The sequence below is a fragment of the Furipterus horrens genome, unplaced genomic scaffold (assembly GCF_987537825.1).
Source record: "Furipterus horrens unplaced genomic scaffold, mFurHor1.1.pri manual_scaffold_3, whole genome shotgun sequence".
Taxonomy (NCBI): domain Eukaryota; kingdom Metazoa; phylum Chordata; class Mammalia; order Chiroptera; family Furipteridae; genus Furipterus; species Furipterus horrens.
Window position 1 is genome coordinate 155,933,158 of NW_028327173.1, and position 26,469 is coordinate 155,959,626.

Below are 26,469 nucleotides of genomic sequence, written 5' to 3' on the forward strand. Positions count from 1 at the left end.
TAGGGCATGAGTGGAAGTCACAGTAAGATCTGAAGCATTCTAGACCATATCAACTCTTGAAACTAACTAGTTAAAGTTCTCTTCCAGAAAAGGACAACATACTCAGTAGAACTGGCTTGGAGAAATATCAAAATTGAGCAGAATACATAGACTCTGATGCCATATTATCCAATTTGATTCCTGGCTCCACTTATTAACACTTTGTACCTTTAGACAAATTACTTACTCTGTGTCCCAGTTTCCCATCTGTATAATGGGGGTAATAATACCTACCTTATAGGATTGTGAAATGAGGTAATGCACATGGTGGCCTATGTGATCATATTTGTCAGTTTCTGTATCAGTTTCTTAACATCATTATGAGAAAAGAATAAAAGAGGGGGAAATAAAGATAAAGGAAAGAGTGGGAACGTTTAGCAGAGCCAAAAAACATCAGAAAGCAAGTTGCCATTATATTTTAACTATAGGAAAAAAGCTTTGTAAAGTTAGAAAAGTTATTCTGAATCATGCCTTCAAAATATTTAGGAAAACTAATTTTATAGAAATACAAACAATAGAAAGATACCATGCTCAAATCCCATAAAAACTCTGTAGGGGGTGAAGGGAGGAATACAGCATAAATTAGAGCTATGTAAGCTCAAAGAAAGTGTCAGATATTGAAGGTAGGCAAAGGAGGTCCAACATATGAATTGTAGGAGCTCCTCAAAAAATAAACTCAAAGCACAGAACCAAAACAAATAAGAAACCCGATAATTTCAGGAAACATTCCTAAAAGCACAGTTTTAAAAAATGAGTTGAAACTAGGACACTGCATGCCTGAGGATCTCAATTGATAAACACCAAGACAAGACATTCTAATAAGGTTACTGAACCATTTTAAAAACAGAAAAAAATTCTTTGCCACATAAGAAAAAAAAGCAAATGACCTATTATGAAAAGAAGTTAGGTTATTATCAGACTTTCTGACACTTGCTTTACACCAGAAGAATATAGAATAATACATTTTAGATACTCCAGGAAAGATGTGAACTAAGGATTTTATGCTCAGTAAAACTGATGTAGATAAAGTACAACTGAAAAAAGGGGGGAAATAGAAAAAGCATATGTAAAATTAAAAAAATAATTTTCGTAATTGGTAGTGGTAGTATTATCTTAAGATTAATGTGAGATAAAACAAATGAACAATTATGGGATATTTCAATTTTATCATAATCTGTATCCTGAAGATCAGGATTCTCCATAGAAGAAAGTAGACAGTTACATATAGTTCTCATTTTGTATTTAGGTTACGTGCACACACACCCATAACTACCCAGATTATGGTCCTGAATTACTGTAACCCCATTTCCCAATAAAAGAAACTAATGCTTCTTGGAGATATGGTTCATTCTAGGTCTGGGGAAGAAATTATACAAAATGAGCCTGGAATGTCTTTTATGCCAGGTAGCAAAGAATCTATCAAAGGCTACTAAAGTCGTAATAAAGGACACAGTAGCTAACTTGAAGGGATTCTTACTGGCCAAAAATGATATAATTCATGTGGAGACTTGAGTTGGGGTGGAGAACACAACAGTGTACAGATGATGTGTTGTAGATTTGTGTGCCTGAAACCTATTTACTTTTGTTAACTAGTGTCACCCCAATATATTCAGTAAAAAGGAATACATACTTTTTAAAAAACAAAAAACTGACATAATTTGAGCTTCAGTGGAGGATTGTAGGGAATAAATTTATTGTCTTGAAAACTAGCAAATAAAGAGGTTAAATTACTAGATAGCAAAATAGTAGATGAAGAGAAGCATTTCTTAAAGTATTCTTGCTAATAAATGAAAACAATTGATAGAATAGCTACATTTGGCAGTGTTCAATGTCTTCTGGATCTAGGCATTTAACACCAATCAATGACTGCTAATACCACAGAGAAAGGCAGGCAGAGGTTTTGTGTCTCTTGATGAAGGAATTCAAATCACCTATGGTTTTATCCAAAGTGGTAGAATAATGTGTCTGTTCAAGTCTTTATATTGAATTGCCAGCTTGTAACTCAAAATACAGAGGACAGAGGAATAAGTTTAACTGCACCACAAGTTTGCAATCAGCAAAATTTAGACTGGAAAATCCTAGGGGCCAAATGGCCTGGGTTCTTCAACAGATAAGGAAAAGAAAGGTATGAAGAGGAATCTTCAGATTAAAGGGGACATACCAAGTTTCTTAAAAATGGGCAAGACTATAGTGTCTAGGCATGCACAGTTGGGTATTAAAACTAAAAAATAGAAGGAAGTGATTGTAATAAATGCCAGGGTAGTATTACTTTGGGTGTAAGGAGGAGATTGTAATTGGAATTGGGCACTCTAAGGGGCTTTTTAAAATCTATGTGGTATAACAACACTTTCCCCCTTAATAATAATTTATTGTTACTCATTTCTATAGTGTGGCTTTCTGTATCTATAATTTATTTTACAGTTTAAAAAAAGCGTTTTCTAAAATGTTCTAGGTCATTAAGAGGCCCCTACTGATGAAATTTGTCATTTCCTATAGTGATCATTGTTTTTGGCCCATATTGTTAATCTATAATTATAATATATTAATCTCTGTTGTCTGCTCTTTGGACAAGATAGGGTCAGCAAGATTATCACTGCTAAGCATTATTTGCTTAGCTTTAATTTTTCTCTTTTCTGAAGACTTTTCATATTGAACCATCCACAAGATGTGATAGTTCTTTATTCAGCACATTTCATTCCTCTTCTCCTTTCCCTTCCATTTTTTGGTAATGTAATATGAGTGAGCAGCGGTCTTAAATGTGTCTGTGGTTTGGATTGGCTCTTTTATAATTGTGATTTGCCACGAGGAGATGAGGAGCTGGTAGCTGCTGCTCTTCAGTGGCAGGCCCTCACCTTTTGTTCACCAGCTGGCTAGATGAAGAAAATCCAGTGAAAGTCTCCAGAAAGGAGACAGTGGAGTCACTGGCTGGAAGAAGCTCGAGTTTATGGATGAAGCAGAGTTCTTTTCCCTGTCAACCTCCTTGGACTGTAACCTGAGCTAAAAATAAGTCTTGGGTTGTGTTAAGCCTCTGAAATTTTTGGATTTCTTAGAATGCCTAGCATTACCTTGACTGATGCAGCTGCTTAGACCCACGCTGTCCAGTGTCAGCCACTAGCCACATGCGGTAAGTGAGCACATGAACTGTGGCTGGTCAGAATTGAGGTGTGTTCTAAGTATACAATAAACATTGGATTTTAAAGATTTAGTACAGAAATATAAAATACTTAAAAATTTAATAATATTGAAATTTTAATATTTTGGTATAGACTAAACTATAATACTAAAATTAAGTTTACATGTTTATTATTTTTTAATGTGACTACTAGAAAACTTGAAGTTACATATGTGACTGCATTATATATCTATTGGACGGTCCTGTCTTGGATCTAATGTTCAACCAAGATCTCAATTTATAGTTCTGCAAAGATCAAATCTAGAAAAAACAGTCAGTGATTATTATATCCTTTACTGCTAATCCTAACATTAAATCTATTATTTTTAAACTTTAATGGCAATCCAGAGAGAATCATGTCTTCTTCACAGGAAGCATTTCCCTTTACTTCTGGAAGAATTTTTGACCTATTCTTTGTCTCTCTTATATTCTAACTTATCTTTGTCTAAACTGCTATTAATGTGTTCTGCAGTTCAGATATAATAGGTTCCATTTGGATCTTTTTTATATCTTCAGTTTCTGTCTTTGTCATGCTTATGTTTTCTTCTACTTCCTTAAATATATGGAGTGTATTTTTAATAGCTGTGGTAATGCCTTTGATGGATAATTCCAGCATCTCTGTGATTTGTGTGTCTGTTTCAGCATCCAGAATGCTAACCACTATACTATGGGGCCTGTGTCTGTTTCTGTTGAATTTTCTTTTGGTTATTGGTAGTATTTTCCTGCCTTTTTGCATGCCTGGTAATTTTTACTAGATGTCAGACACTGAATTTTACCCTGTTGGGTGTTAGATTTTACTGTATTCCTTTACATAGTGTTGGAATTTGTTCTGGTGCACAGTTAAGTTACTTGGAAGCAATTGCTCCTTTCAAGACCTGCCTTTAAGCTTTATTATGCTGGGTCCAGAGCAGTCTTTAGTCTAGTGTTAATTTATCCCCAGAAAGGGAACACCCTTCTGATGATAACACTTCCTATCATGGCAGTACTGTGGCTTGTGGAAACATGAACTATTTCCGTCCTAAATTCTAGCCATCCTGGCCTCCCAAACTCTTAGAATTTTTCCTCCCTATCTTGTGACCTGGAAACTGCTTCTAGGCAGTAAGCTGGAACAGTCCAGGACCTTCCTTGCTCTTGTTTCCCTTCCCTCAGGGAAATCAGAGTCCTGTGCTGCTTATTTTTCAATGTCTAAAAAAAAAATCACGATTTCATATAATTTCTCAAGTTTCTTAGTTGTTTAATGCAGGGGAGTAAATCCAGTCTTTGTTACTCTTGTCCAGAAGAGGTAGTGCCCTAGCCAGGTTCTCAGTTCATGAAGGGCACATTCCTACTCTATTCTAGGAATTCCTGAGGCACTTGATCAAATAAATTCAATATAGAATTTGAAGGGAGAGATATGTATTCCTGTGTATAAATATAGAACCCTTCTCTGCATGTTTTAGGTTTGGCCAGATTATTAAAGATACAAACCTACAATTAGAGAGTGCAGTTAGGATCAAAAGGAAGAGCCCCTTTTTGTGGCAGCTAGGTGCTGATTAAGAAAGTACAGTGGATGTGACCCAGTGATTCTACTGCTGGGAATATACTCTAGGAATCCTGAAACACCAATTCAGAAGAACTTATGTACCCTATGTCCATAGCAGCATTCTTTACAACAGCTAAGTGCTGGAAACAGCCTAAGTGCCCATCTGTAGATGAGTGGATTAAAAAACCATGGCACGTTTGCACAATGGAATACTATGGAGCAGAAAGAAAGAAGTCCTACCTTTTGTGATAGTATGGATAGAACCGCAGACTATTATGCTAAGTGAAATAAGCCAGTTGATGAAAGACAAATACCATATGACCTCACTTACAACTGGAATCTAATGAACAAAATAAACTAACGAGAAAAATAGAACCAGTGACATGGAAACGTGGAACAGACTGACAGCTATAGGAGGGGAGGAGGGAGGTGGGAATGGTGGAGGGAAGGGGAAGGGACTAGTCAACATGTGTGAGTGACTCATGGACATGGACCGTGGAGAGGGGATCGACTGGCGAGAGGGGTGGGCTGGGTGGAGAGGGGCAAAAGGGAACAAAAAGAAATTGGGACAACTGTAATCGAATAAACAAAGAAAAAAGAAAGTAGAATGGAGTGGAAAAGGATTTCTGAAATATTCCTATTGGAATGAAGCCTTTGAAGATTTGCATCCTCAGACGCTGCCCAACAGGCCAGGAGGGCACAAGGGAAGGCCTTTGCAGCCCCAGGCTAAGAATTGTGTGGTAGGCCAGCCTGAGCTGAGCTCTCCCTAGCGTTGGGAGTGGTGTTTGGGATTGTTCTTTGTGGAAGAATATTGTGGACTTGGAACTACTGATTTGTCTGCATAATATATAGCAGGGGTTTTTTTGGAGGAGGAGGAGAGTTCTTGTTTCTTTAAGTTTCCTAATGTACATGACACTTAACAAAGGTTAAAAATGTTGTCAGGTCCTGGGCTGTCCAACAGAGTCTCCCTTCCCAGCCTCTCCCTCTGGTTTCAAGTTGTCTTTGTCATGCCGTGGATCTGATCAGTATTGGCATTTTTGTTAGATATTTTTTAAATGAAGTGATTCGTTACTAAATTATTCCTTGATTTAAGAAGTACTGTTACTTGTCTGAGTTTCTCTTGTGAAGTTGGCTACCAACTTTGTGCATAGAAGATTAGGAATGGAACATGCCATCGCTTCCTCTTCTGAGATCAGGGCACAGCCACATCCCTCCTACCTTTGAATTCAAGACTCAGCTTCAGAATCCTTCCTACCATAGTGCTGCAGGCATCCATTCCTGTTTAGTCTGAGTTAGCTACTCACAAGGAAGCCTCTCTGTCTTAAGGAGAACATAGTTGGTTTAAAATATCCCTTACATTAGAGGATTCCTAGCTTGTAGACTGCAGGTACCTCTCAACCTTACCTCTTTATGTAATTTATCTACTATCTACACTGATTCACTCTCCGTAATTAAAGCCTCCAAAGAAAAGTGATTTGTCATTACAAAAACAAGGAAACATTCATTGAGTGCCACTGGGTCAGAAGCTGTTCCAAACACTGCCGTGGGTTTATTTCCCCAAACCCCTGGACACTGATATTATTTTCTTATTTTATTGTTGAGAAAATTGAGGCTGAGAGAGCTTATGTGACTTGCCGAAGGTCATACAGATATATTGCAGTAGGGTTAGTTCTTAGGGATTTTATGATCGTCCTTAAATATCCTCTGCCTATTTTCTTTCATTTTTTAATTTTCTTCCCCACCTCTTGGCTTTGGTGAGAAGCAGCTGGCCATTTAGGAGTTCTGCCAATTAAATTAAAAGGTGCCATAACTTCTGTGAGCAGATTGACAAGTCTGTCTCTGGGAGGGTTCTTTTTCTACTAGAGAGAGACACATTTTGTGTTTTCTCTTCTTGGTTACTTACAGATTTGAAGCCATTCTGAATGCTGAGAGTCCAGATAGTCTAAAGAAAATTGAGAAATGACAATAATTTGTTTTTATTTTAGATTAATTTGGTAGTTGGGTCAGGAAATTAAATAACGCTGTGATTATTTTATTTAATTGAAGCTGGTAATTGTGAAGGCAGAGGAAAATTATTTTTGACAAGTTAATCAATGATGATTGATGATTCACTGGTATTTTTTGTGTTTTGTATTAGAACAACCATCACCCAAAATGAGTGATTCAGAATACATACATAGATACACAGACATAGGAACGTGTATAATTGTTTGATGAAATAAACATGTTTGAAGTTTTTAACTTTTACTTATATAGGTACCCATGGTTCTCCCCAGACCCTCCACTAAGAGAACAAGGGACGCATGATACGTGGAACAATGTGTGAGGGTTCAAATTGCTCCACATCCTCAGCAACACTTGTTATTGTCTGTTACTTTTATTATATTCATGCTAGGGATGAAGTGATATCTCATTGTGCTCTTGATTGCATTTCCCTAATTATAATGATGTTGAGCATCTTTTCATGTGCTTAATGCCATGGAGAAATGTCAGTTAGTTCTTTACCTATTTTTAAATTGGGTTACTTGTTTTATTGTTATAAGTTTTTTGTATATTCTGGATACCAGACCCTTATCAGATATATAATTTGAAAATAATTTCCCCATTTTGTGGATTGTCTTTTCACTTTCTTAATAGGATCCTTTGAAAGCACAGAAGTTTTTAATTTTGATGAAGTCCAGTTTATTTATTTTTGTTGTTGTTCAGTTGCTTGTGCATTTGGTGTCATATCCAAGAAAATGTTGCTTAATTCAAGATCATGCAGATTTTTTCCTTCTAAGAGTTTCAAAGTTTTAGCTTTTAAAAAAAGATGAGCCCTGGCTGGTGTGGCTCAGTGGACTGAGCGCCAGCCTGCGAACCAAAGGGTCACCAGTTCAATTCCCAGTCAGGGCACATGCGAGAGTCAACCACACAGTGATGTTTCCTTCCCTCTCTTTCTCCCTCTCTCCCCCTCTGTCTAAAATAAATAATTAAAAAGATGAAAATTCCAGGATATCTGCTAAAAAGATGGGATGCCAGAACAACAAGTATATTAGAGTTTTCCCTCGCCAACCATGAAATATGGTCTCCCTACTTTTGATGGAGATGGGAGCCCGCTGGGGGGTGGGGTGGGGCAAAGGCTTATAAAATCCTTTATGTTTATACAGGACTTACACTTATATAAATGATTATTGTGTTAATGTTAACAATATGTACAGCGTGGGGCAAAAGTAGGTTTACAGTTCATATGGAAAATAATACAATAATAAAGAATATGAGTAAACTTTCACATACTTAAAACTGTAAGTCTGCTTTTGCCACACCCTGTATTTGTTATCTTTCCTTTATGTTTATTAAAAGACCTTAAAGGACCCAACATTCCTTTGATGCCTAATGGGATCTAGACTGAGTACCATGGGGTACAGTGGCTTTCTTTAACCTTTTAAATACTATGTAAAAGAAAGCTTTGCCCCCCCCCAGGCTGGGAGTTCTGAAAAAGGGTGTTATATGGAAATGGAGGTTGGAACATGCCCAAAATCTGCTTCAAATTTCATTTGAACTGGATGGCCTCGCCCCTAAGAGCAGTATTTTAACATTACCTCCCTTTCTTGGTCCCTCCAGCCCTAAGTGTTGATGGAATTTGGGTTCATGGTTATTGTCGATCTCTGGGGTGCATTATTGCTCAGCTCTTTCATCAGCTTGATAATCAGTTCCTTGTACTAAGCGCTCTCAGTTTGAAATGTCTGGAGTGCTTTCTGTTTTCCTGATTGAACCTTGGTTGATTCAGACCTCTCCCCTATTGTCTTTTCGTCATAATCCTTGGGTACTTACTATTGCCCACTTCACTGTCAACCCATTATAGCAATCTATTTAGGGACACTGAGCTATCCCTTACTGGGTTTTCTGTATTTGTTATTGTGTTTGAGCTCCAGAGCAATGAGGTTCCAGTTCTTGTAGGGATAACAAGAACAAGGAGAGAAGCAGGAGCCAATGCACAGCTTTGTGAATCCCCAGCTGGCTCAAGACACCTGAGATAGGACAGGGTACAACCTGAGAACAGCAGAAACCACAGTGACCCCTTTACATGCAGCCTTGGCTGCCTCCCTCCAGGATCAGCCTGCTCTTCAACTGCCATCCAGAAATTCTCTATAGGAGGGGGAGGGAGTAATGTCAAAGTGACCTACAGGGAGGGATTCTTTCAAAGCCCTAAAAACAGCCATTACCCAAAATAGGCATCCCACACATTCAGTTATGTCATGCCATAAATACCAGCATTAACAATATTATCTGCATATGCGGAGTTGACGTTATAGCATTTTAGAAAGTTACAGCATCATAAATATCCATGAATATGTTAGTTCATCTGCTCACATAACTTGTCTGCTCTATCAGAGTTCTGGCCAATTTCAGAAATCTCCATGTAAATATATGAATATAATGGTAAGAAAAAAAATGAAAACAGAACACAGTGAGGTCAAGTAGCACATTTAAACCACAAATATTATGATAGAACATGAAATTGTTTTATGAGTGGTTAAAGTAAGCCCTTTTGGGGGATGGCAGGAAGATATGTGTATTGCCACCAGTCTAAAAAGAAAAAGGATGCCTAAATAGGGAATGCAGGAAGCAGGCATCTTTGGAACCTCTTTTTCTTTTTTCTTTGGTTAATGGTGCCCATCTTTGTAAATGATTTGGTGGGCTCCTGAAATATTAGACCCAGCACATTTTTATACATATAAATTTAAACTGACATGTTAAGAGTAACACAAATGTTATTTTACAGCACAATGCTCTGTGACATGTCTGGAAGTGTGCCATAAAAGAAAACTAATTCTGAAATGGAATTGGTTTCCATCTATTGTCACTGAAAGTCATTCAGCTATAAACGAGCAGTTCAAGCTTGACTCTGAAGGCGTTAATTATAAGAGCAGTTATGGAAGTGGGTTAACAATTATCGATCACTAGAGTTTTCTTTAAAAATATGACTAGGATATGTACTGTGATTCACTCTTCTTTCCTTGAGTCTGTGTCTTCTTTTGCTCCCAGTTACTTTTCCAGTTATTCGTGATTCTGGGTAACTTTTTTGATGCCTTTCATTGCCAGAACTGCTGTAGGTTTGGAGCAGGCGGATTTCAGGTTGAGGAGGTTCAAATCTAGTTCCTAAGAAGACGCTCTAGGGAGGATTCGGCTGCTACTTGAATGTCCATGTTGCATAGGTAAATTGGTGATAGGATAGATTAGAAAAATCACTGGTTAGTGGTTCACGGGCAACTGACTTCCTTTCAAAGACTTAAAGTGAACTCAGTTATACTATTTCCGGGAGGGTGTGGGAGTGAAGGTGGTGAGGGTACTGATTTGGGACTAAGAGGAATGCCGAGGTCTGGAACGCTTGGTTCTCCCTTCTCCTGAGACTTCTGTTTTTAAAGGCAGGAGATGTGGCTTTGGAGAGCAGGTGTCTGCCATATAATCTGCTTTGGAAGTAAGCAGCAACAAAAGAGGGAATGCAAAAACAACAACAACAAAACCCTAATGTACTATTTAGTCTAAAAGAAAAGGGAAACTGCACCTTATATCTCACCAATTTCTATAATTAAAAAAAATATTTTTGTAACAGTGGTAGCACCAGGGCTACTTTGCTTAGTGAATACCAGTGGCCAATATCTTTCAAATGCCTCCTCCCGCTGAAGAGTTTGTTCTCGCTCCTCCTGGAAACTCAGCAGCCTCTGGGCCCTTTTACAAAGCACAATTGGGGACTTACAAAGAAAAAAGACCAAGTGAGGAACATTCGCAAGTAAATATAAGTATACAACAACCGAAGTAAAGGGTGTAGGTAAACACTAGATATCCAGGAAGGTTTGAAGGCTGAAGTTGAGGGCACAGTGAACTTTCTATAGAATCTGGTAGAATTCAAGGAACCATTTCTTAGATAAACACCCTTATTCAAATGCCACCGACACACTGTTTCCCTAAACAGAGAGACTTGAGGCCCAGCAGTTTTTATGCTGGAGCAAAAGATTTGGGTCAGAACCAAAGTTTTAAAGACTTATTGAAGAAGTTCAAAGATTCATTGGCCAACAGCCAAGTGTAGTCTGATTTGTTTGCATTTCCTCTGGGAACTCACAGGCGAGTGAGGAATTGGCCAGCTACAACGGTGAGGCCACCCACTTCCCTGTGAGTCTTTTCTCCCTGGGCATTTACAAGGTGGGGGAGGAGAGCCAGGGGGAACCCATTCCTTACAAAGGCCCAGCTCAGCAGCCCAGTCAAGTTCCTGTCTGGGTGAAGGGGCCTACAATCTCCCCTCACATCAACCCGGTGTTAATTAGTCCACAATGAGACCATCATTCAGAGGGTAAGAATCAGAGAGGGGAGAGGAGCGAGGAGAAATGTCACTTCTCTTCACTAGTTACGGTCAGAGGAGCTGCTCCAGGCTCAGAGGCATCAAGTATTTGTGCTCATGGACTGGTTTTCCTTGTTCAAGTTCTTGGAGATGCTAAGTTTTGCCAAGAATCTTTCAAGCAATCCTGTTGTTTGTAGTTAACTTTGAGAGTTTGGGAGATTTGTCAATAGGATTTTACTTAAAAAAAAAAACACACACACACACACTTTGTGGTTTTGGGAATTATAAAGAACGTGCTTGTACATCCACACGTGTACACTTACACAAACACAGCATAAAGATCCTTCTCTTTTTCTCGGGATTTTGATCACATTGGTGGAAAATTTGGAGAAAATGGGAGAGGATACATGACTGCAAAAATGTAGTTAAGTGATTTAAAGAGGTGGGTCCTTGGTTCTCCCAGATTGATGAATCCTGACATTTGGCCAGTGACCATTGCCGAGCAGAATTCACGACATCTTTAATGGTCTGAACCCAAGCATGAAAATGGATGTCATACATGTGTCCATGTGATAGGGCACGGCATGAGGAGGCGGGAGACTAGTGAATGTGCAAGGAGCATTCGGAGAAGATGGTGGAGTAAGAGGCAACAGGAAATCTGTCTCCCCACCTCGGCAACAGTTGCACTGACAGAATATGTCTGATGTAACTATTTTGGAACTCTGGGGTCTATCCAGTAAGGCTTACAACTTTCAGGGGAAGGTTTGGATGGTTAATTTTGGTCAATTTCAGCTCTTAGCACAGTAGCAGCTACTTATTCCCTATTCTCATCCATGTGGCAGGCAGCTGTACGTGTGTTCTTGGAGCAGCTTGCATACAATCTGCGGGAATCAGGATGGGCAAAAAGGACTCTGTCCTCAAATATGGGTTCCGATCACTGATTGTTGCCTCTGATGAGAGATGCAAAGAGACAGGTGGTCATTGTTGCTGCAGCTCCCACAGTTGTTGTAAGAGCTTCACTCTCCAGCTGATGTGACTCCCAGGGGGCTTAAAGAGCCAGCATCTTCTCCCTTCATAGTTTTCATTTTTCCCTTTGGGAGTCAGATACTAACAACTCAGACGTTCAAAAGCAACTACATATACGGGGATAATTAGAAAATACTGTGCATGCCCAGGGAAAGGCACAGGCCCAGAAAGACCTGAAAAGACCTAATGTTTATACCTCAGGCAGATCTTTATCATAGAGACAGCCTATAATGAGAAAAATAAGGACAACAAAAATTTAAACTAGCAAACTTGGAAGGGGAGAATCTTGATATCCAGAGTTACTACATTTTTAGATTCAAATGTTCAGTTTTCAGCAAAAAATTGTCAACCAAGAATCCTACATCTGGCAAACCTGTCCTTCAAAGTGAGGGAGAAATTAAGATTCTCAGAAAGATAAAAGTAAGGGAGTTCAATATCACTAGACGGATCCTGCAAAAACAAACAAAACGCTACAGGGAAATGAAAGGATGAAGAGAGAAAGATCACAATAAAGGTAGATACATGGGCAATTATAAAAGCTATTATTGTAATAACTACTCTTTTTTTCCCCATGATTTAAGAGACTAATATATTTAAAAGAATTACTAATTTCTGTTTTTGGACACGTGTAAAGTGATATAATTGTGTGATAGCAGTTGAAAGGGATGGGGACAGAACTGTAAAGGAGCTGAGTTTTTGTATGTTATTGAAGTTAAGTTGCATAAATTCAAATTAGAATGCTATAACTCCAGGGTGTTAAATGTAATCTGCATGGTAACCACAAAGAAAATAGGTACAGAACATACACAAAAGGAAATGAGGAAGAATTTTAGCATTTCACTAGAAAATATCAACTATACACAAAATAAGTGCAGGAAACAAGGGGAAAAAAGCTATAAGGCATGTAGAAAACAAGTAGCAAAATGACAGAAGTCCCTTCTTATCAATAATTACTTTAAATGTAAATGGATTAAACTCTTCAAGCAAAAGACAGAGATTGACAGAATGGGAAAAAAAAATATGACCCAACTGTATGCTGTTGACAAGAGACTCACTTTAGGTCCAAAGACACAAGCAGATTGAAAGTGAAAGGATGGAAAAAATATTCCATGCAAATAGTAACTAAAAGAGAGCAGGAATGGCTATACTAATATCAGACAAAATAGACTTTAAGTCCAAAAAGGTTACAAGAGACAAAGGATGTTACATATTAGTAAAAGGTTCAATACAGCAAGAAGGCAAGACAGTTATAACTGTTTATGCACTTAATGACAATCAAAATCTATGAAGCAAAAACTGGAGACTTCAGTATCCCATCATCCTTAAACTTGATGAATCCACCTCCCTGCAGAGACCGCCCATTAAGAGGGTAATATGACAATTAAAAAAAATAATTAAATTTTCAAAAACAAAAGCGTAATGAGGCTTGTCTTTTTGGGAGTGATGCATGGGGTGCTTGAGGCTCAGCCTGTTTCTGCACAGAGTCTTAGTTACATGCCACTGGGATTTGTTTGTTCTGAATTTACATGCATAGTGCAGTTCCGATGTAGAGAAACTATCATGTGTGGTATGTGGCAAAGAGCATCTTTTGTGTTGCTAGTAAGGTCTTGAGTGTGCAGAGGGAGGTGAGAGCCAAAGGGTACCAGGTTTCTTGAGCTGATGAAAATGTTTTAAAATGGTGGTGATGCTTGCACATATCTGTGAATATACCAGAATCCACTGACTTGTACACTTTAAATGGGTGGGTTGTATGTTATGTGAATTATATCTCAATAAAGCTGTTCATTAAAAAAGGTGAGTTCACAACCCTGGTTGCATGGTATATACACTGTCTAAAGACATATGTTAGAGATATTTCAAAGAATGCTAGTTCTATACATGAAGAAGGATAGTGTTATTTCACCACACTGGGGTGCATGGAATACATTATGTAAAGACATGTATTCAAAATATTTCAAACAGTGGGGAGAAAAATTTGAGAACTCCATAAAATGTCCCATTTGTTGGGGGAAATGGCCTTAATACATTTAAACATTAGTCTGATAATCTCCTAAGGTATTTGACTCAAATCAGTAATGACTTATTCATGACTTGGCTTATTATCCTGTCTTTACAGAGATGTGTTACTGGAGTTTGACCCATTTTGCTTTGAAATGGTATGTCTCAGTAGAGGGTCAGTCCTAACATTGAATCCCACCTGCTAAGCTGGTGATTGGCTATCTGCCTGGGTCCACATTGTGCAGCTCGCTGGTCTTCATGGATTAACTTTACCCTGTATTTTCTGGCTTAAAGCTTTTCCCTTCTGAAATCATGAACTTAAGTGCTGAAGGAGATCATCAAGGAGTCATTCCTCAGTCTGTTTGAAAGCTATTGCTTCATTTAAATAATGAATAGCTTCCCTTCTAAGAAATCCACAATGAACTGTCCAGAGCTTCTCTCCTGTGATGCTAACAACACAGAACTATGGAACTGAAGGGTTCTTAGAGACCTTGTGCAACTCTGTTTTTACGTTTGAGGAAACAGGCCCAAGAGGTGCAGTGTAAGGAAATCACCAGGTACCAGGCGAGAGAAGACTAAACCCCCTAACTCATGGCTTGTTCCACTTTTCATTGGCTATGAAAACTGGAAAAGCAAAGCAAAACAAAAAAACCTCAACTATTCATCTCTCCTGTGTCCTCAGACCCAGCCATCTATTTCTACAATCAAGTTGTAGCTGTTTCTGAAACACAGAGCAGAGCAGCCCATTCCCATCTCTAAGGAAATAGGACCCTCTTGGCAGGGAAGACATTGCTCTGAGGAGTAGGAGGAGCCCAGTCACTCCCTTCACCCCTCAGGGCTCAGCCCACAAGCTCTGACTTCACAAGTACCTGAGCTGGAAGAGCATTCTCTCCCTCCTAACATAACCTCCTTGCTGCTTCCCTGCTAGCCAGGCATTCAACATTCACTGTGCCAGCTCTGGCTCTCACCCAGCCCCTCCTTGAGGTGGAGCCAATCCCCAGACTCCTTTGGCCCAGAAACCAGTCCAGAAAGGCCTTAGCAGTCAGCAAGGAGGAGCTCTACACCACGGCCTGGGGGGTCTGGCCGCCTGCGTGGGCGGCCAGGACACCTCCTCTGTAGAGGCCTGCCCCAGCTCAGCAAAGAAAGGACAAAAAGGGGAAAGGACAGGTTAGTGTGGCATTGAGGTGCTCATGGGGGTGGGGTGTGAGAGACTGCTTGTTCTGGCTAACCCCTTCTGGGACTGGGAGGAATTCTGAGTGCCACATGCCTTCCTCTTCAATTCAGCCGAAGATTAAGCGACTGGGATCCTGGAACCACTCACACTCTGGACACCTGGGGATCTCAATGCCAGCAGGTGAAGCTGAAACTGGGACAGTGTGGGCCGGTCCCAGTGATCTCTCTTCTTCACAAGGAAGCTTCGCAAGCTTTCTCCGCTATTCCCTTCCTGGGGAGCGACAGTGCCTAGTGTGTCCAGCGATGGCCTCTCCTGTAGCACTGAAACTTGTTACTAGGATTGCCAGGACAGGCTTGTCAGTTCTTTGGTTTATGTATGGTAGCTCCACCTGACCAATTTTCAAAGGGTAGGCAGAACACATGGGATCCTGCCTCTCTCTGCAGCAGGCCCCAGACACATGTTTACCCTGCAAGCTTTGAGGCCCCACCAGTGAGTGAGTCACTATCAAAGGCAGGGTGATACTCATTCCTTCTCTCCAAGCCTATACTTTCATATATTATAGTGACATTTCTCAAAATTGAGAACTCGCAGATGCCCAACTATTCCTGAAGACCCCTAGGCGGTGCCCAGGCCTAGTTAGAGAAACACATTGAGTTAAATTCTTTTCTCTCATTTGAGTTGATCTATCAGCATGAGTCGCATTGTAAACACAAACTCAAACCCTGAAGCCAGAGGCATCATCTGACTATAAGGTAGTCATTCCCACATGATTCAGAAGATACTGATGTTGATTTTGATTTTTTTTTTTTTTAAGTTGGAATGAAACAAAAATATTCAAACTCCTTTTAGAACTCATGGACTCTTCCCCCTCCAGCTCACCCACCCCAGAACTGTCAGGGATTCCTAGATGCCATTTTGAGGAACAGGATGGTAGAAGAGTCTTTCCTCTAACAAGCAAGACCTCCCTCTAAGAAAGAGCAGGAGGTGGGCCAGGTCTGGGTTGTAGCCACTATAGCAGGGTCAGACTAAGGGAGTGGAGACCCACTGACCACAGAGTTCTGAGTTGGGAGGGCCTTAGCAACCTTTTTCAAGGCCACCTGATTGATGACTCTTATCAATATCCCAGCTCATTATTGGACAGCTCCTGCTAACGCAATGTCTTGGCAGCCAGTTGACTGATCTAGAATTTTCAGTGATTGGTTTTGCTCTTGACATCTGGGACCATGCTTTTTAAAAAAAAAAAAAGCCCCAAAGATACTGGGGAGAAGGCATGCAGGCCTGATTTGAGCTGTTTTTCTTTTTATATATAAATGAATACAAAAAGTTCACTGGCGCAGCCAGTGAGTGTACTAACTTGCTCCTGAAAAAAGTACAGATGGGGGGATGGGAGTTTGGAGGAGACGCACAGATGGAGCAGTCTTTTTCTTTTGATTTGTCACTGAGCAGAGATCTGGAGCTGCTGAGGGTGTCAAGGCTCACAGATGCAGACTTACAGGAAGAATGATGCAGGCACACGCAGGCACAGCTGGCAGGGAATGTGTTCCTGGAGCGTTCAGATACTCAGAGGACACAGAACCAGGGTAGGAGGGAACTTTAGCACAAGTCCCCGTGGGGACAAAGCTGAGTGCTCAGGGATGGCTGGCAATTCCAGATGATAAGTTGCTCCTGCCAGTCCCCTCAAGCCCCTTAAAGAATGAGTCCTGTCTCTCCCTGGGATTAGCTCAGCCAGGCATTGCTTTCTGGTTTGTGTAGGGCTTGATCAATTGAGTGATTTTGTACTGTTGCTTGTTTGGAATTCAGTTTTATTTCAGGTGCCACTTACATGTAGGCACGCACATGCTAACTTTGTTTTTGTAGGTTCTCAGTATTGAAAATTTTGTAGAGTTCTGAGCAAAATGCACATCTGCTAGCCTGTCACATTTTTTTTTTCAGCCCAAACAGCTTCTTTTTTGGTTACTACCTTGTTATATGTAAAGTATTTGAAATTTGTAAGCTTCTCATTTGATTGATGAAACTCCACAATCACTTGAATTTATATGCCAATGTGTGTTGAAATGTGTACACAGGGTTAGTTTTGGCTCTGTTTAGAGGAATGGCGGGTCACCTGTGCCCGGATAGCCCCACTGCCCATGGCTGCCCTTGATAAACCTGAGATACATCAGCTGGCCTTGCAGTACAGAGAACCCCTTGGCTGCCTCAGGGCAGAAGCCTAAGGCCACAGAAGATGTTTTGGTCTACACTCTGTTGTTGCCCTTGCTGAGACCCGCTGGTGGAAGTGCTGATCTTTCTCTGAGCAGAACGAGGAAGACGCAGGTCCTGTAGAGACCCATGGGCTGTTAGAACTCAGACCACCTTTGCTGCCACTGCTGTGTGCTGTGGCCTGTGGGGCAGGGAGAACCTGTGGTCCTTTTTGGCTAGGAATTCCATCTTCTTCCCTGCTGTGTCTCAGATGGACAGAAGACCATTCCACCCATTCTTTTGGGTCTCAGTTCTCTGGATAGGTCCATCTGCTTAGTGAAAAAAACAAACCCTCAAACTAGAACACAGTCCTTAATCCGATGAGTACACCAAGGCAGGCATTGAGAACTCTGTATGTGAAAATTCATTCATCTACTGCAGTGGTGTTTGCTGCCTACTGGGTGAGTGAGAAGGGGAGCCATCTGCCTGTAGTTTCCACCAGCTCTACCCAAATTATCAACAACTTCCCTAGCCCAGATATGCACAGGGCATCACTGTTAGTCCTCCAGGCTACAGGGAGGCACTAGGCTAAGCTTGTCTAGTATGAAGAACAAGGGATGATTGAACTATTCCCCATTCGTCCCTGGACATCCTTCCTATGAACTGATTGTGATGCTGGTAGCTGAAGGTTTGTACTGATGTTGACGTGGGAGCCAGTTGAGGCTAAACAGCCACTGTAGGTTAATTTCACATGTTCCCACAAACCACCTTTTGATGCTCCTGCTAGAAACCATGGGGTGGCATAAACCAGAGGGCTGAGCTAATGTGGTATTTTACAAAAGAAGCATCGCAGGGCAGGGGGTGATGCAGAAATAGCACGCCTCTTCATGTGGTGTCCTCCAGACAACATTCTGAGACGATACATTGTCCTGATGTTTGTTAAGACTGTGGTGAAAATATGGCAGGATTCCTTGCCTGGTGTGATTCAGTGGGTTGGGTGATGTCTGCAAAGCAAAGGTCACCTGTTCGATCCTGGTCATGGCCTGGGTTGCAGGCCAAGTCCCCAGTTGGAGGTGTGTGAGAGGCAACCGATCGATGTTTCTCACACACATCGATATTTCCCTCTCTTTCTCCCTCCCTTCCCTCTCTCTAAAAATAAATAAAATCTTTAAAATAAATAAATAAAGATGTCAGGAGCCACAGTGTGAGAGCGAGGCTGTGAGATCTCCAGTGAGGGCAGTCACTGTGTCCATGAGCTAGCTCCCCTTTGACCAGAGGCACAGTCCCTACCTGGTGTCCCCCGGGGCTACTTCCCCTTAGGGTCTAAGTGCAGAGGTCTTACTCTTCATTTTCTTTTTCTTTTAAATCCCATTATTCTTAACACTGGACATAATTCCAAGGAATTTTATTTTTGAATCACAATTCCAAAACTTCTTTTTGGAGGGGTAGTTTCAATTTATTAATGAACCAGAGAAAACAGCACAAAATGACTATGAAAGGCCAAGAAAGATAGATAAGGGTTCCTTTTGCCTGACTGTCCTGTGCACGCCGAATAAGCCCTCTATGTGTCCCACGGATAGTGCCCCTTAGATGAGGGAAGGCTGGTCCTGCAGGCGGAGCACAGTTCAGCTTCTGCGTGACGGGTGGGAAACTGCCCGCCTGCTGGAGGATCATAAACCTGCATATCTGAGATCTAAAAGGCAGCACTTGAAAAACATTTTCCCAACTTGCCGCTATACTTTTTCACACCTTTAGATTCATTTTTAATTTGTTTGAAATAGCACATCTAGAGACAGACTGCACACCCAGCCTACCAGAGACTATTGTTCTGTTCTTTGCTTCTTAATAGTCTAAATCCAGGTTGATCCCTCTTACACTCTGAAGAGAAAATAAGACCCTATATTTGTGTTTTCCAAAGCATGAACATACATTGTTTATTCGATCCTCACAGCAGCCTTGGGAGGCGGCAGGCAGGCATCACAGTTCCAGGATCCAGAGGATGGAGTCATAACTGGTGGAGCTGGAAACCAAGCCCATGTCCTCTGACTCCTGGTCCAGAACTCCTTCCACTCCACAAGGTGAACTGAGCTCTCCTGGAATAGCAGGGTGGCCTTTCTGCTTCGAATAGATGAAATGTCCTTTGGGCTTGCAAACTAAGGTGATTTTAAGTACAGACCTCATTGGCGAGCTCAGGAAATAAACTCACCCGAGCTCAATTCGACATCATCATCAGAGGGATGGAAAGGACAGAATATGGGGGTGTCTTTGACAAGGGTTTCTTCCTGTTTTCTTGATTCTTAACCAGACCTCATTGGGTCCTGTTACATGAACTTAGCAAAGTCCAGGAGGAGGGGAGATATTCAAAGGACATTCTCATCTAGCAATTTATGGATCCCTTCACAAATCCTCTTGAGGTTGGGTCTACAGTTTCCATCCAGACTATAAAGGGTAGAGAGGAACTCCACATCAGCGAAGTGGTTGAAGACATGGTTGATGCGCCCATGGGTCCTGGGTGTCAGGTGTCGCTGCACCAGTTCATGCACCAGGTCCTTGCACTCGTGTAGGAGCTTGGAGAGCACGTTCCTGTCGAAGGTGTATTCCACCTCATAGAAGCTGACGATGGTCATGGCTGTCTGGTTCAGCTTCTTCCTGAACTTCTCCACGATAACAACCTCCTCCTGATTGAACTGGTTGTTCCGGTAGAGGATGCCAATTTTGATTGCCACCTTGATTAAGTCTTTCATGATCTTGTGGGCTTCCTTCTTGTTGTGGGTGTGCTCTTTGGTGACTTTGTAGAGCTCATCAAAGATCTCACTGCTGGTGTCATCAATCAACATGTTGGCCACAGTTTTGCTGGCTATTTTGCTCAGAATCTTCTTCTGGGCTTGAATGGCAAGGCTCTTTGAACTAAAGACATCGGGACCTACGGTAAGAAAGAAATGAAAGTTATGGCAATACGAGAACAATTTATTATTTTTCTACAATTGAAATGCACTAATTTGAACTTAAGTTCTTTGAGCAAAAACTCATGCTTTTATAGCTCACACTCCCTAACTAAACCCCACCCACACCTGGTTGCCACACTGCCCTGTCCACATGACATGCTTGTTGACGCTCTTGAACCTTCTAAATTGCACTCTTCCCTTTGGAAGTGCTCTCTTTTCTGGGCCATATCTCACCTTTTTAGACCTAATTCATGCACACAGCCTTCCAGACTCTATTAGATCACAGAGGACTCCCTATAATGGAAATTATTCAGTTTTGCGAATTATACTGGAGGAGAATTATTGCTTAATGACAAGAATGTATTCTTGTTTTGACTGAGTCTCAGAATCCATACTTCGTACAGTCTAAGATGTATATTTTTCCAGTTTGACATCTTGAAAATCGATATGCGTCTTACAGCCACTATAGCAGCTGTGCTATAGCTGTCATTACCTGTGTGCACATCAGTTTACACAATAGCCTGAGATTTGGGAGAAAAGACAAAAGCACTCCTGTAAGAACTATTGCCTCTTCAGTGCTCCCGGCGGCATAGAGAACCGCACTGTGTGGGAAGCAAGACATCCACAGCTCCAAGTCAAAGGTGCTTCGATCGGTAACACTCCGAATGTGAAGAAGCTTAGAAAAACCGCAGCTAATTAATTTCCCTGTTATTTTCCACTTTATAAATGAGAAAGAGCATACATCTTAAAAATAATACTATGTCTAAGTAAGTCTAAAAAGGATGTTTCAATAAGCATAAAAGAAAAATGCTAAGTAATAAGAAAGCAATCACAATTTAATTGGCAGCATCTTTTTCTTTCTTAAGAACACATAAAACAGCATTTTACAATCAAGGGCATCTTAGATCTGATGAAATACCCCAGGAAGTCACCAATTAGCTGGAGCTGACATTTGAAATTTAACCCCTGGCCAGCCTTGCGTGGCAATTTTTATGCGTGTTGTTATTATCATCTTCCCAAGGAGATTCAGGTTGCCCGAGGACAGAGAAAGTGTCTCCCGTGGCACCCAGCTCAGTTCTGGGCACAGGGGTGGGATGGTGGCTGTTGTGAAGAAATATTGCAGAAGAACAAGAAGGTAGTAAAATATGTGCAAACATATACTTAAAAAAAAAAAAAACCTACAAGTTTTCCTTTGAGAGTTGATGGCCTTCTAGGATCTCTAGGACTTTTGCCCAGTGCTCTGTGGCCATGTGGCGATGACATACGTGACATGCAGAGTGGATGGCTGGAAGCCCCAGTCACCCGCTGCTGCAGGCCTTGTCTGGCCCCTCCCCATCTCATTTCCACACCCTCTGCCCACCCCGGACTCATTTCCTCTGATTAATCCCTGGACACTCAGGTCTTGCAGACACAGACTCAATAAACACTCAAATACAATTCAGACACAGGCCTCAGCATGTCCTCCACCCACATGGCCCCTCATGGACTGGCTCCATCCCTCTCCCTCAGCCCTGGGTCCTTTCAGGACAGCTACTTCAGCTCTCAGGCCCCTTCCTGCTGCAGGCCCCCAGTGGCACCGCCTGGAGTAGGGTCACTGCAGTGGAATGAGCGGAACTGAAGTACTGGGTGCCATGGGCCTCAGCCTCAGGTAGCTCCCTCTCTACAATCAGACCATAGAATCTTCAAGCAACTCACAGCCAAGTAACCCTGACAGGGCCAGGATTTTCCCTTCAGCCTCAGTGCAAAGGGAATATCTCATGAACCTTTACCATGAGAAAGCCCAGATTCCTGATTCATGCTCTTCCAGAGTTTGCGACAAATAAATTCCTGCCTAGTCTCATCATCCACCACAATCACCAGGCCTTTGTGTGAATAACCTTTGTTCCAAGAACATCAGTTTGTCCTTCAAAGACAAATATTTACAAGCTTTTAGGATGTGCAAAAGATTGTGCTGTATCTTTGAAGTCAATTCCACAGGAGAAGCTTAAAGACTTATGCATAATGGCCCTGCTATTTCGATAAGTGTATGTACGTCTCCTTGGGTGAGTATTCTGATGGGAACAATGAAATCTAGATAGATCCGTTCTGGAGTATAAAAACAATGAATCATTTCTTTGTAGAAACAGTTCCTAAAAATGGCCTGAGAATAAAGTCCTTCAAGAGGCTCTCTAGAAATGCAGCAAACATGCATTTCCACAGAAGCAACAAATTAACTCAAATGCGTTCACTAGCACAAGCTCTGTGGGAGCAGGGACTTGTGTCTAAGCCCCACCGTCTGTTCAGAGCCTCGTGCATGGGCGGCACAAGACAGCTGCTGGGTGAATGAAGGGAGCACTGGGTCTGGAGCAGACACTGCATGGTTTTTAACCCTAAGATCTGGGTGAAGCTGGCATTTTTGCTAAGGCCTCCCTGCCAGTCTGATCCCAAGCCTCCTCTTACCACCAGTGTTCCCAACAGCGTTCTCTAGAAGTGACTGTCACACCTCTTGCTCATATATCCCCATAAGAATTTTGAAAAACTACGAATCCCCTTGCACATTATTTTAACTTGACAGCAAATATTTTTCACCTATGTTTCTAAGTAGATATGATTTCAAGATATTGTAAATATCGATATTTTAAAATTAACCTTTTAAATTATTTTTTTTCAATGTGTCAATTGTAACATACATTGTTAACAGTGAGAAAACACATTATTATCCATTTAAAAATGCTGGTGATGTGCTATTTTGTGGCCAAAGTCCCTTTTGCCCTTTGGTTTCTTTGCAATTATTGAGCATTTACTATTTGTTCAACTCTGTATGAAGTACTATCCTCCCAAAATATTTAATCAGGTACTACTTTGAATATGGTCCTGCCAGGAGGTAAGATATAGACAAAATGAAACAAAACAGAGAAGCATGAAATGGCCTAAATTGGCTTGAGTGACAACAGTTGGGGGAAGCTCTTTGGGTTCTGAAGGTAAACTCAAGTGTGGCTAGATGGGGATGGCTGCAATGTCAGGAGCTGTTTTCAAAAGGCATAGAAACAGGCCAGTGGTTTTCCCCAATCACAAAGGCCCTCATAAGTTTTCAGCATCTCTCTTGCATAAACATGTGTAATTTACCTACAAAGGGACTTGGGTACAAGTTCTTTGGCGAGGGCCCAGGAAGGTCACAGGTATAGCATATCTGAAGCCCTAAAGATCAAAATCATAAGGAAAGCTCTCAGAAAAAAAAGAGCAAACAACAATTAATAAGCAGATTCCCACACTCTATCCTGATTGCCAGTATTAACATCTTTAGAAGTAGAGGCAGTAATCATAAGCTCCCTAACTGATTCTCACATGCTGAAGGTAGGACCCACCGACTGTGACATGCCCCACGATGTATCCTAGGGAATACTAGTCCTATTAGATGCTCCTGGGAAGAAGGTTCTGTGGTCAATTAAATTAGTTTGTAGATGACTATATATTGTGACTAGCTTTTGATAATTCACCATACCACGTAGCTTATTAAAGGCCTTGAGAAGTTCTGCAGCAAAGGTATCTGTGTAGTTTTATTTAGCCTACCACTTCTTAAACTTACTGGACCTTAGAAAATATATCTATATGTATAGATATATCTACACAGATATATATACAAACAAGTATATACACACATACAAATTGTGTGTGTATATATATGTATGTGTGTGTGTGTATACACACACACACACACACACACACACATATATATAAGACCTTCCTACAACAATATCCTATGGTATACAGTATGGGAAGGATTGACAGAAATAACCTGAAGACACCACTCTGGTCAACTTTTACAGTTCCCAGGGACCTGTGGGGCAGGAGAGGGAGACCCTGCTGTTTCCAACATACATGCATGATTTAAGGAGTGTGTGTGCACTGTGGGAAAGCTGGGAGGAGCAGTCCTATTCAAAAAACTTTTTGCACATGGAACTCTTGGGCTTGTTTCCTACCATCCATTCTTCTGTCTCAGCTTTCGGCAGAGGGACCATGTTTGGTGACCCACCCCCAGGAGCAACACTTCAGGCTGAGAGAAAGAGGGTGAGCTTTGGGAGCCAAGGTTAGGAGTGAGTGCACTTGGGATTCCTGGGGAGGCAGGCCCAACTAGTGGGCATCAAGTTCATTTTGTGGCGACACCAGGTGGTCTAGAATAGGTCTTGGCAAAAACCTCCTTAAGCCTCTGTATGAGGCTTAAGAAGCCTTTTTTCGCCAGGACCAATTCTCTTAACCATATTTGAACAGAAGTTTCCATTCCCCAGTCATAAAATGTAATGGATTGTTTACAGTACCTCAGGATCTCTGAGAATGGAGATGAAAACGTGACTATGCAGCTACTGACTAGCACAATGAGACAAAGTTGAAGAAGCTGCAAAGTTCATCCTTATAGAAAAAAGCAGGGGCTTCCTCACACCAAGACTAACAACAGAGTTCAAGTGGAAGAATTACGATGTCGATGTCTGAGAATAAGCACCCTTAGAACATTTATGAGGAAAGGAAAAGTACCAGAACTGTGTTGAGAGAATGGCATAATAATGGTTGTGAACTAGTCTGGCGAGAGAAAGCCAAGCATAATTTAAGTGGCCCTTTTCTCTGCATGGAAAAGTGCTGGGGCCAGTCCGAGTTGACATTTCTATAAATGACGTTCAGCCATAGCACAAGTGATGTATGTTTTTACATTTCTAGAAAACACTGAGCTCTCCCAGATGGTGAAATGCCAAGCTGCTAGTGATAAACAGAGGGAAGCTGGATGAGTGGGCAGCACAGAGGCAGATGAGCTTCAGCATGGTAAGAGCAAGGTAACACAGTCTGGGAAAAATAAAGTAAGCGATGGTTTAGGAGAGATGGCAGCCTCTGAGCTGTCAGCTACAGCCCAGCAAAGAGCTCCAGGTATCAACCCGGGATGTGTCATGGTAGAGAGGGGCTGGGGGACAGACTCAGTGCTTCTCTCCATGCACATAGGACTAGGTGACTTCTACCTCTGGGTCAGGTGTGGAAAACTTGTAGGTGAGTATGGATACCTGTGTCTAAATTATAAAACTGGAAATTCTCTGTAATAGCCAGCACTCGCAGAGCATCATTTCATTTGTGTCAACAGCTAAGATAACGGCAAGGAAGAGTGTTTGGTAGGAGTTAGGAGTGGAATTAGTACCCAGAGAAAAACAATCTTTGGAGCTTAATAAGCACCATCCATTACAGCATGAGGCAGAGAATACAAGGAAGCGGGGAGGGGAGTTCCTAGGGCGTGGGGAGGGGATGGAAAGGCCCTGGGCAGAGGGTGATCTGTGGTCGTCCTAGTTTCTGGCACTCAATCACTTACACTTAAGTGTCCAAAGAAAAGTTCAAGCAAACCTCCTTCAGCTGGAGCAGCCTCACAAATGACTTTGAATTTGACTTTCCTAATGTGCACCCATCCTTCTGCACATGCGCTCAGAGAAGCTGACTGACCCAGTCCTGTCCCTCAGGTCCCACCTTCACTACTGATACGGAGCCAGGAGCCAATGGGGAGACGGACCCCCTCTCCCTACCCTTCCTGCTATTCTGTCTGTTCTCTGGGTGAATGATGAGGAAGGGGGCTTGTCCGTGAGGGTAATGTGGTCTCCCGGATGGGATGTCCACGACAATGTTAAAACATCTAGAGGAGACATTGCCTCTCCTTTGCAGCTATGGGAACAAAACTACTAAGGAATGATTAAGTAGTGCTTTGAAATGCAAACCTAACACAGTTACGGTTTTCGGAAAAACTAATTCAGTTGTTGCATCACCAAGTAGAATCAAACAGGAAAACATTTTCCTTTTCTTGTATAAAACTGTTGTTTGTATACTGCTGGAATATTAAAGAAAAAACAGCACTGGTAGAGGTATAATAAAATAAAATCAAGAAAGGGACCTTTGAGTTAGGGACATGACAAAACCTGGATCCGCCCCTCCCACCACATTAAAATGATCAAGCTTAGAAGCTCATGAAAAATGCCTTTTGTTGGTCTAATCCCTTTCATACTTGAATGATGGCATTTTTAAGGCATTAAGAAAGGTATTTTGGGATACTTTAAAAGGCATCACAGTAAAATTCAGATGCCCCAGGCGGATAAGGAA

At 41.4% G+C, this 26,469-nt stretch overlaps 1 protein-coding gene across 1 annotated transcript in view; it reads right to left on the reverse strand.

Annotated features, from left to right (window-relative positions):
• Positions 1-18,850: 18,850 nt before the first annotated feature.
• TIPE3 (TNF alpha induced protein 8 like 3) overlaps positions 18,851-26,469 on the reverse strand; it is a 40,268-nt gene continuing 32,649 nt past the window's right edge. The window contains exon 2 of the mRNA XM_090271995.1: positions 18,851-20,348. Within this exon, the coding sequence (XP_090128121.1) occupies positions 19,786-20,348 (563 nt within the window). The 3' untranslated portion in view covers positions 18,851-19,785. The remainder of the gene's footprint in view (positions 20,349-26,469) is intronic.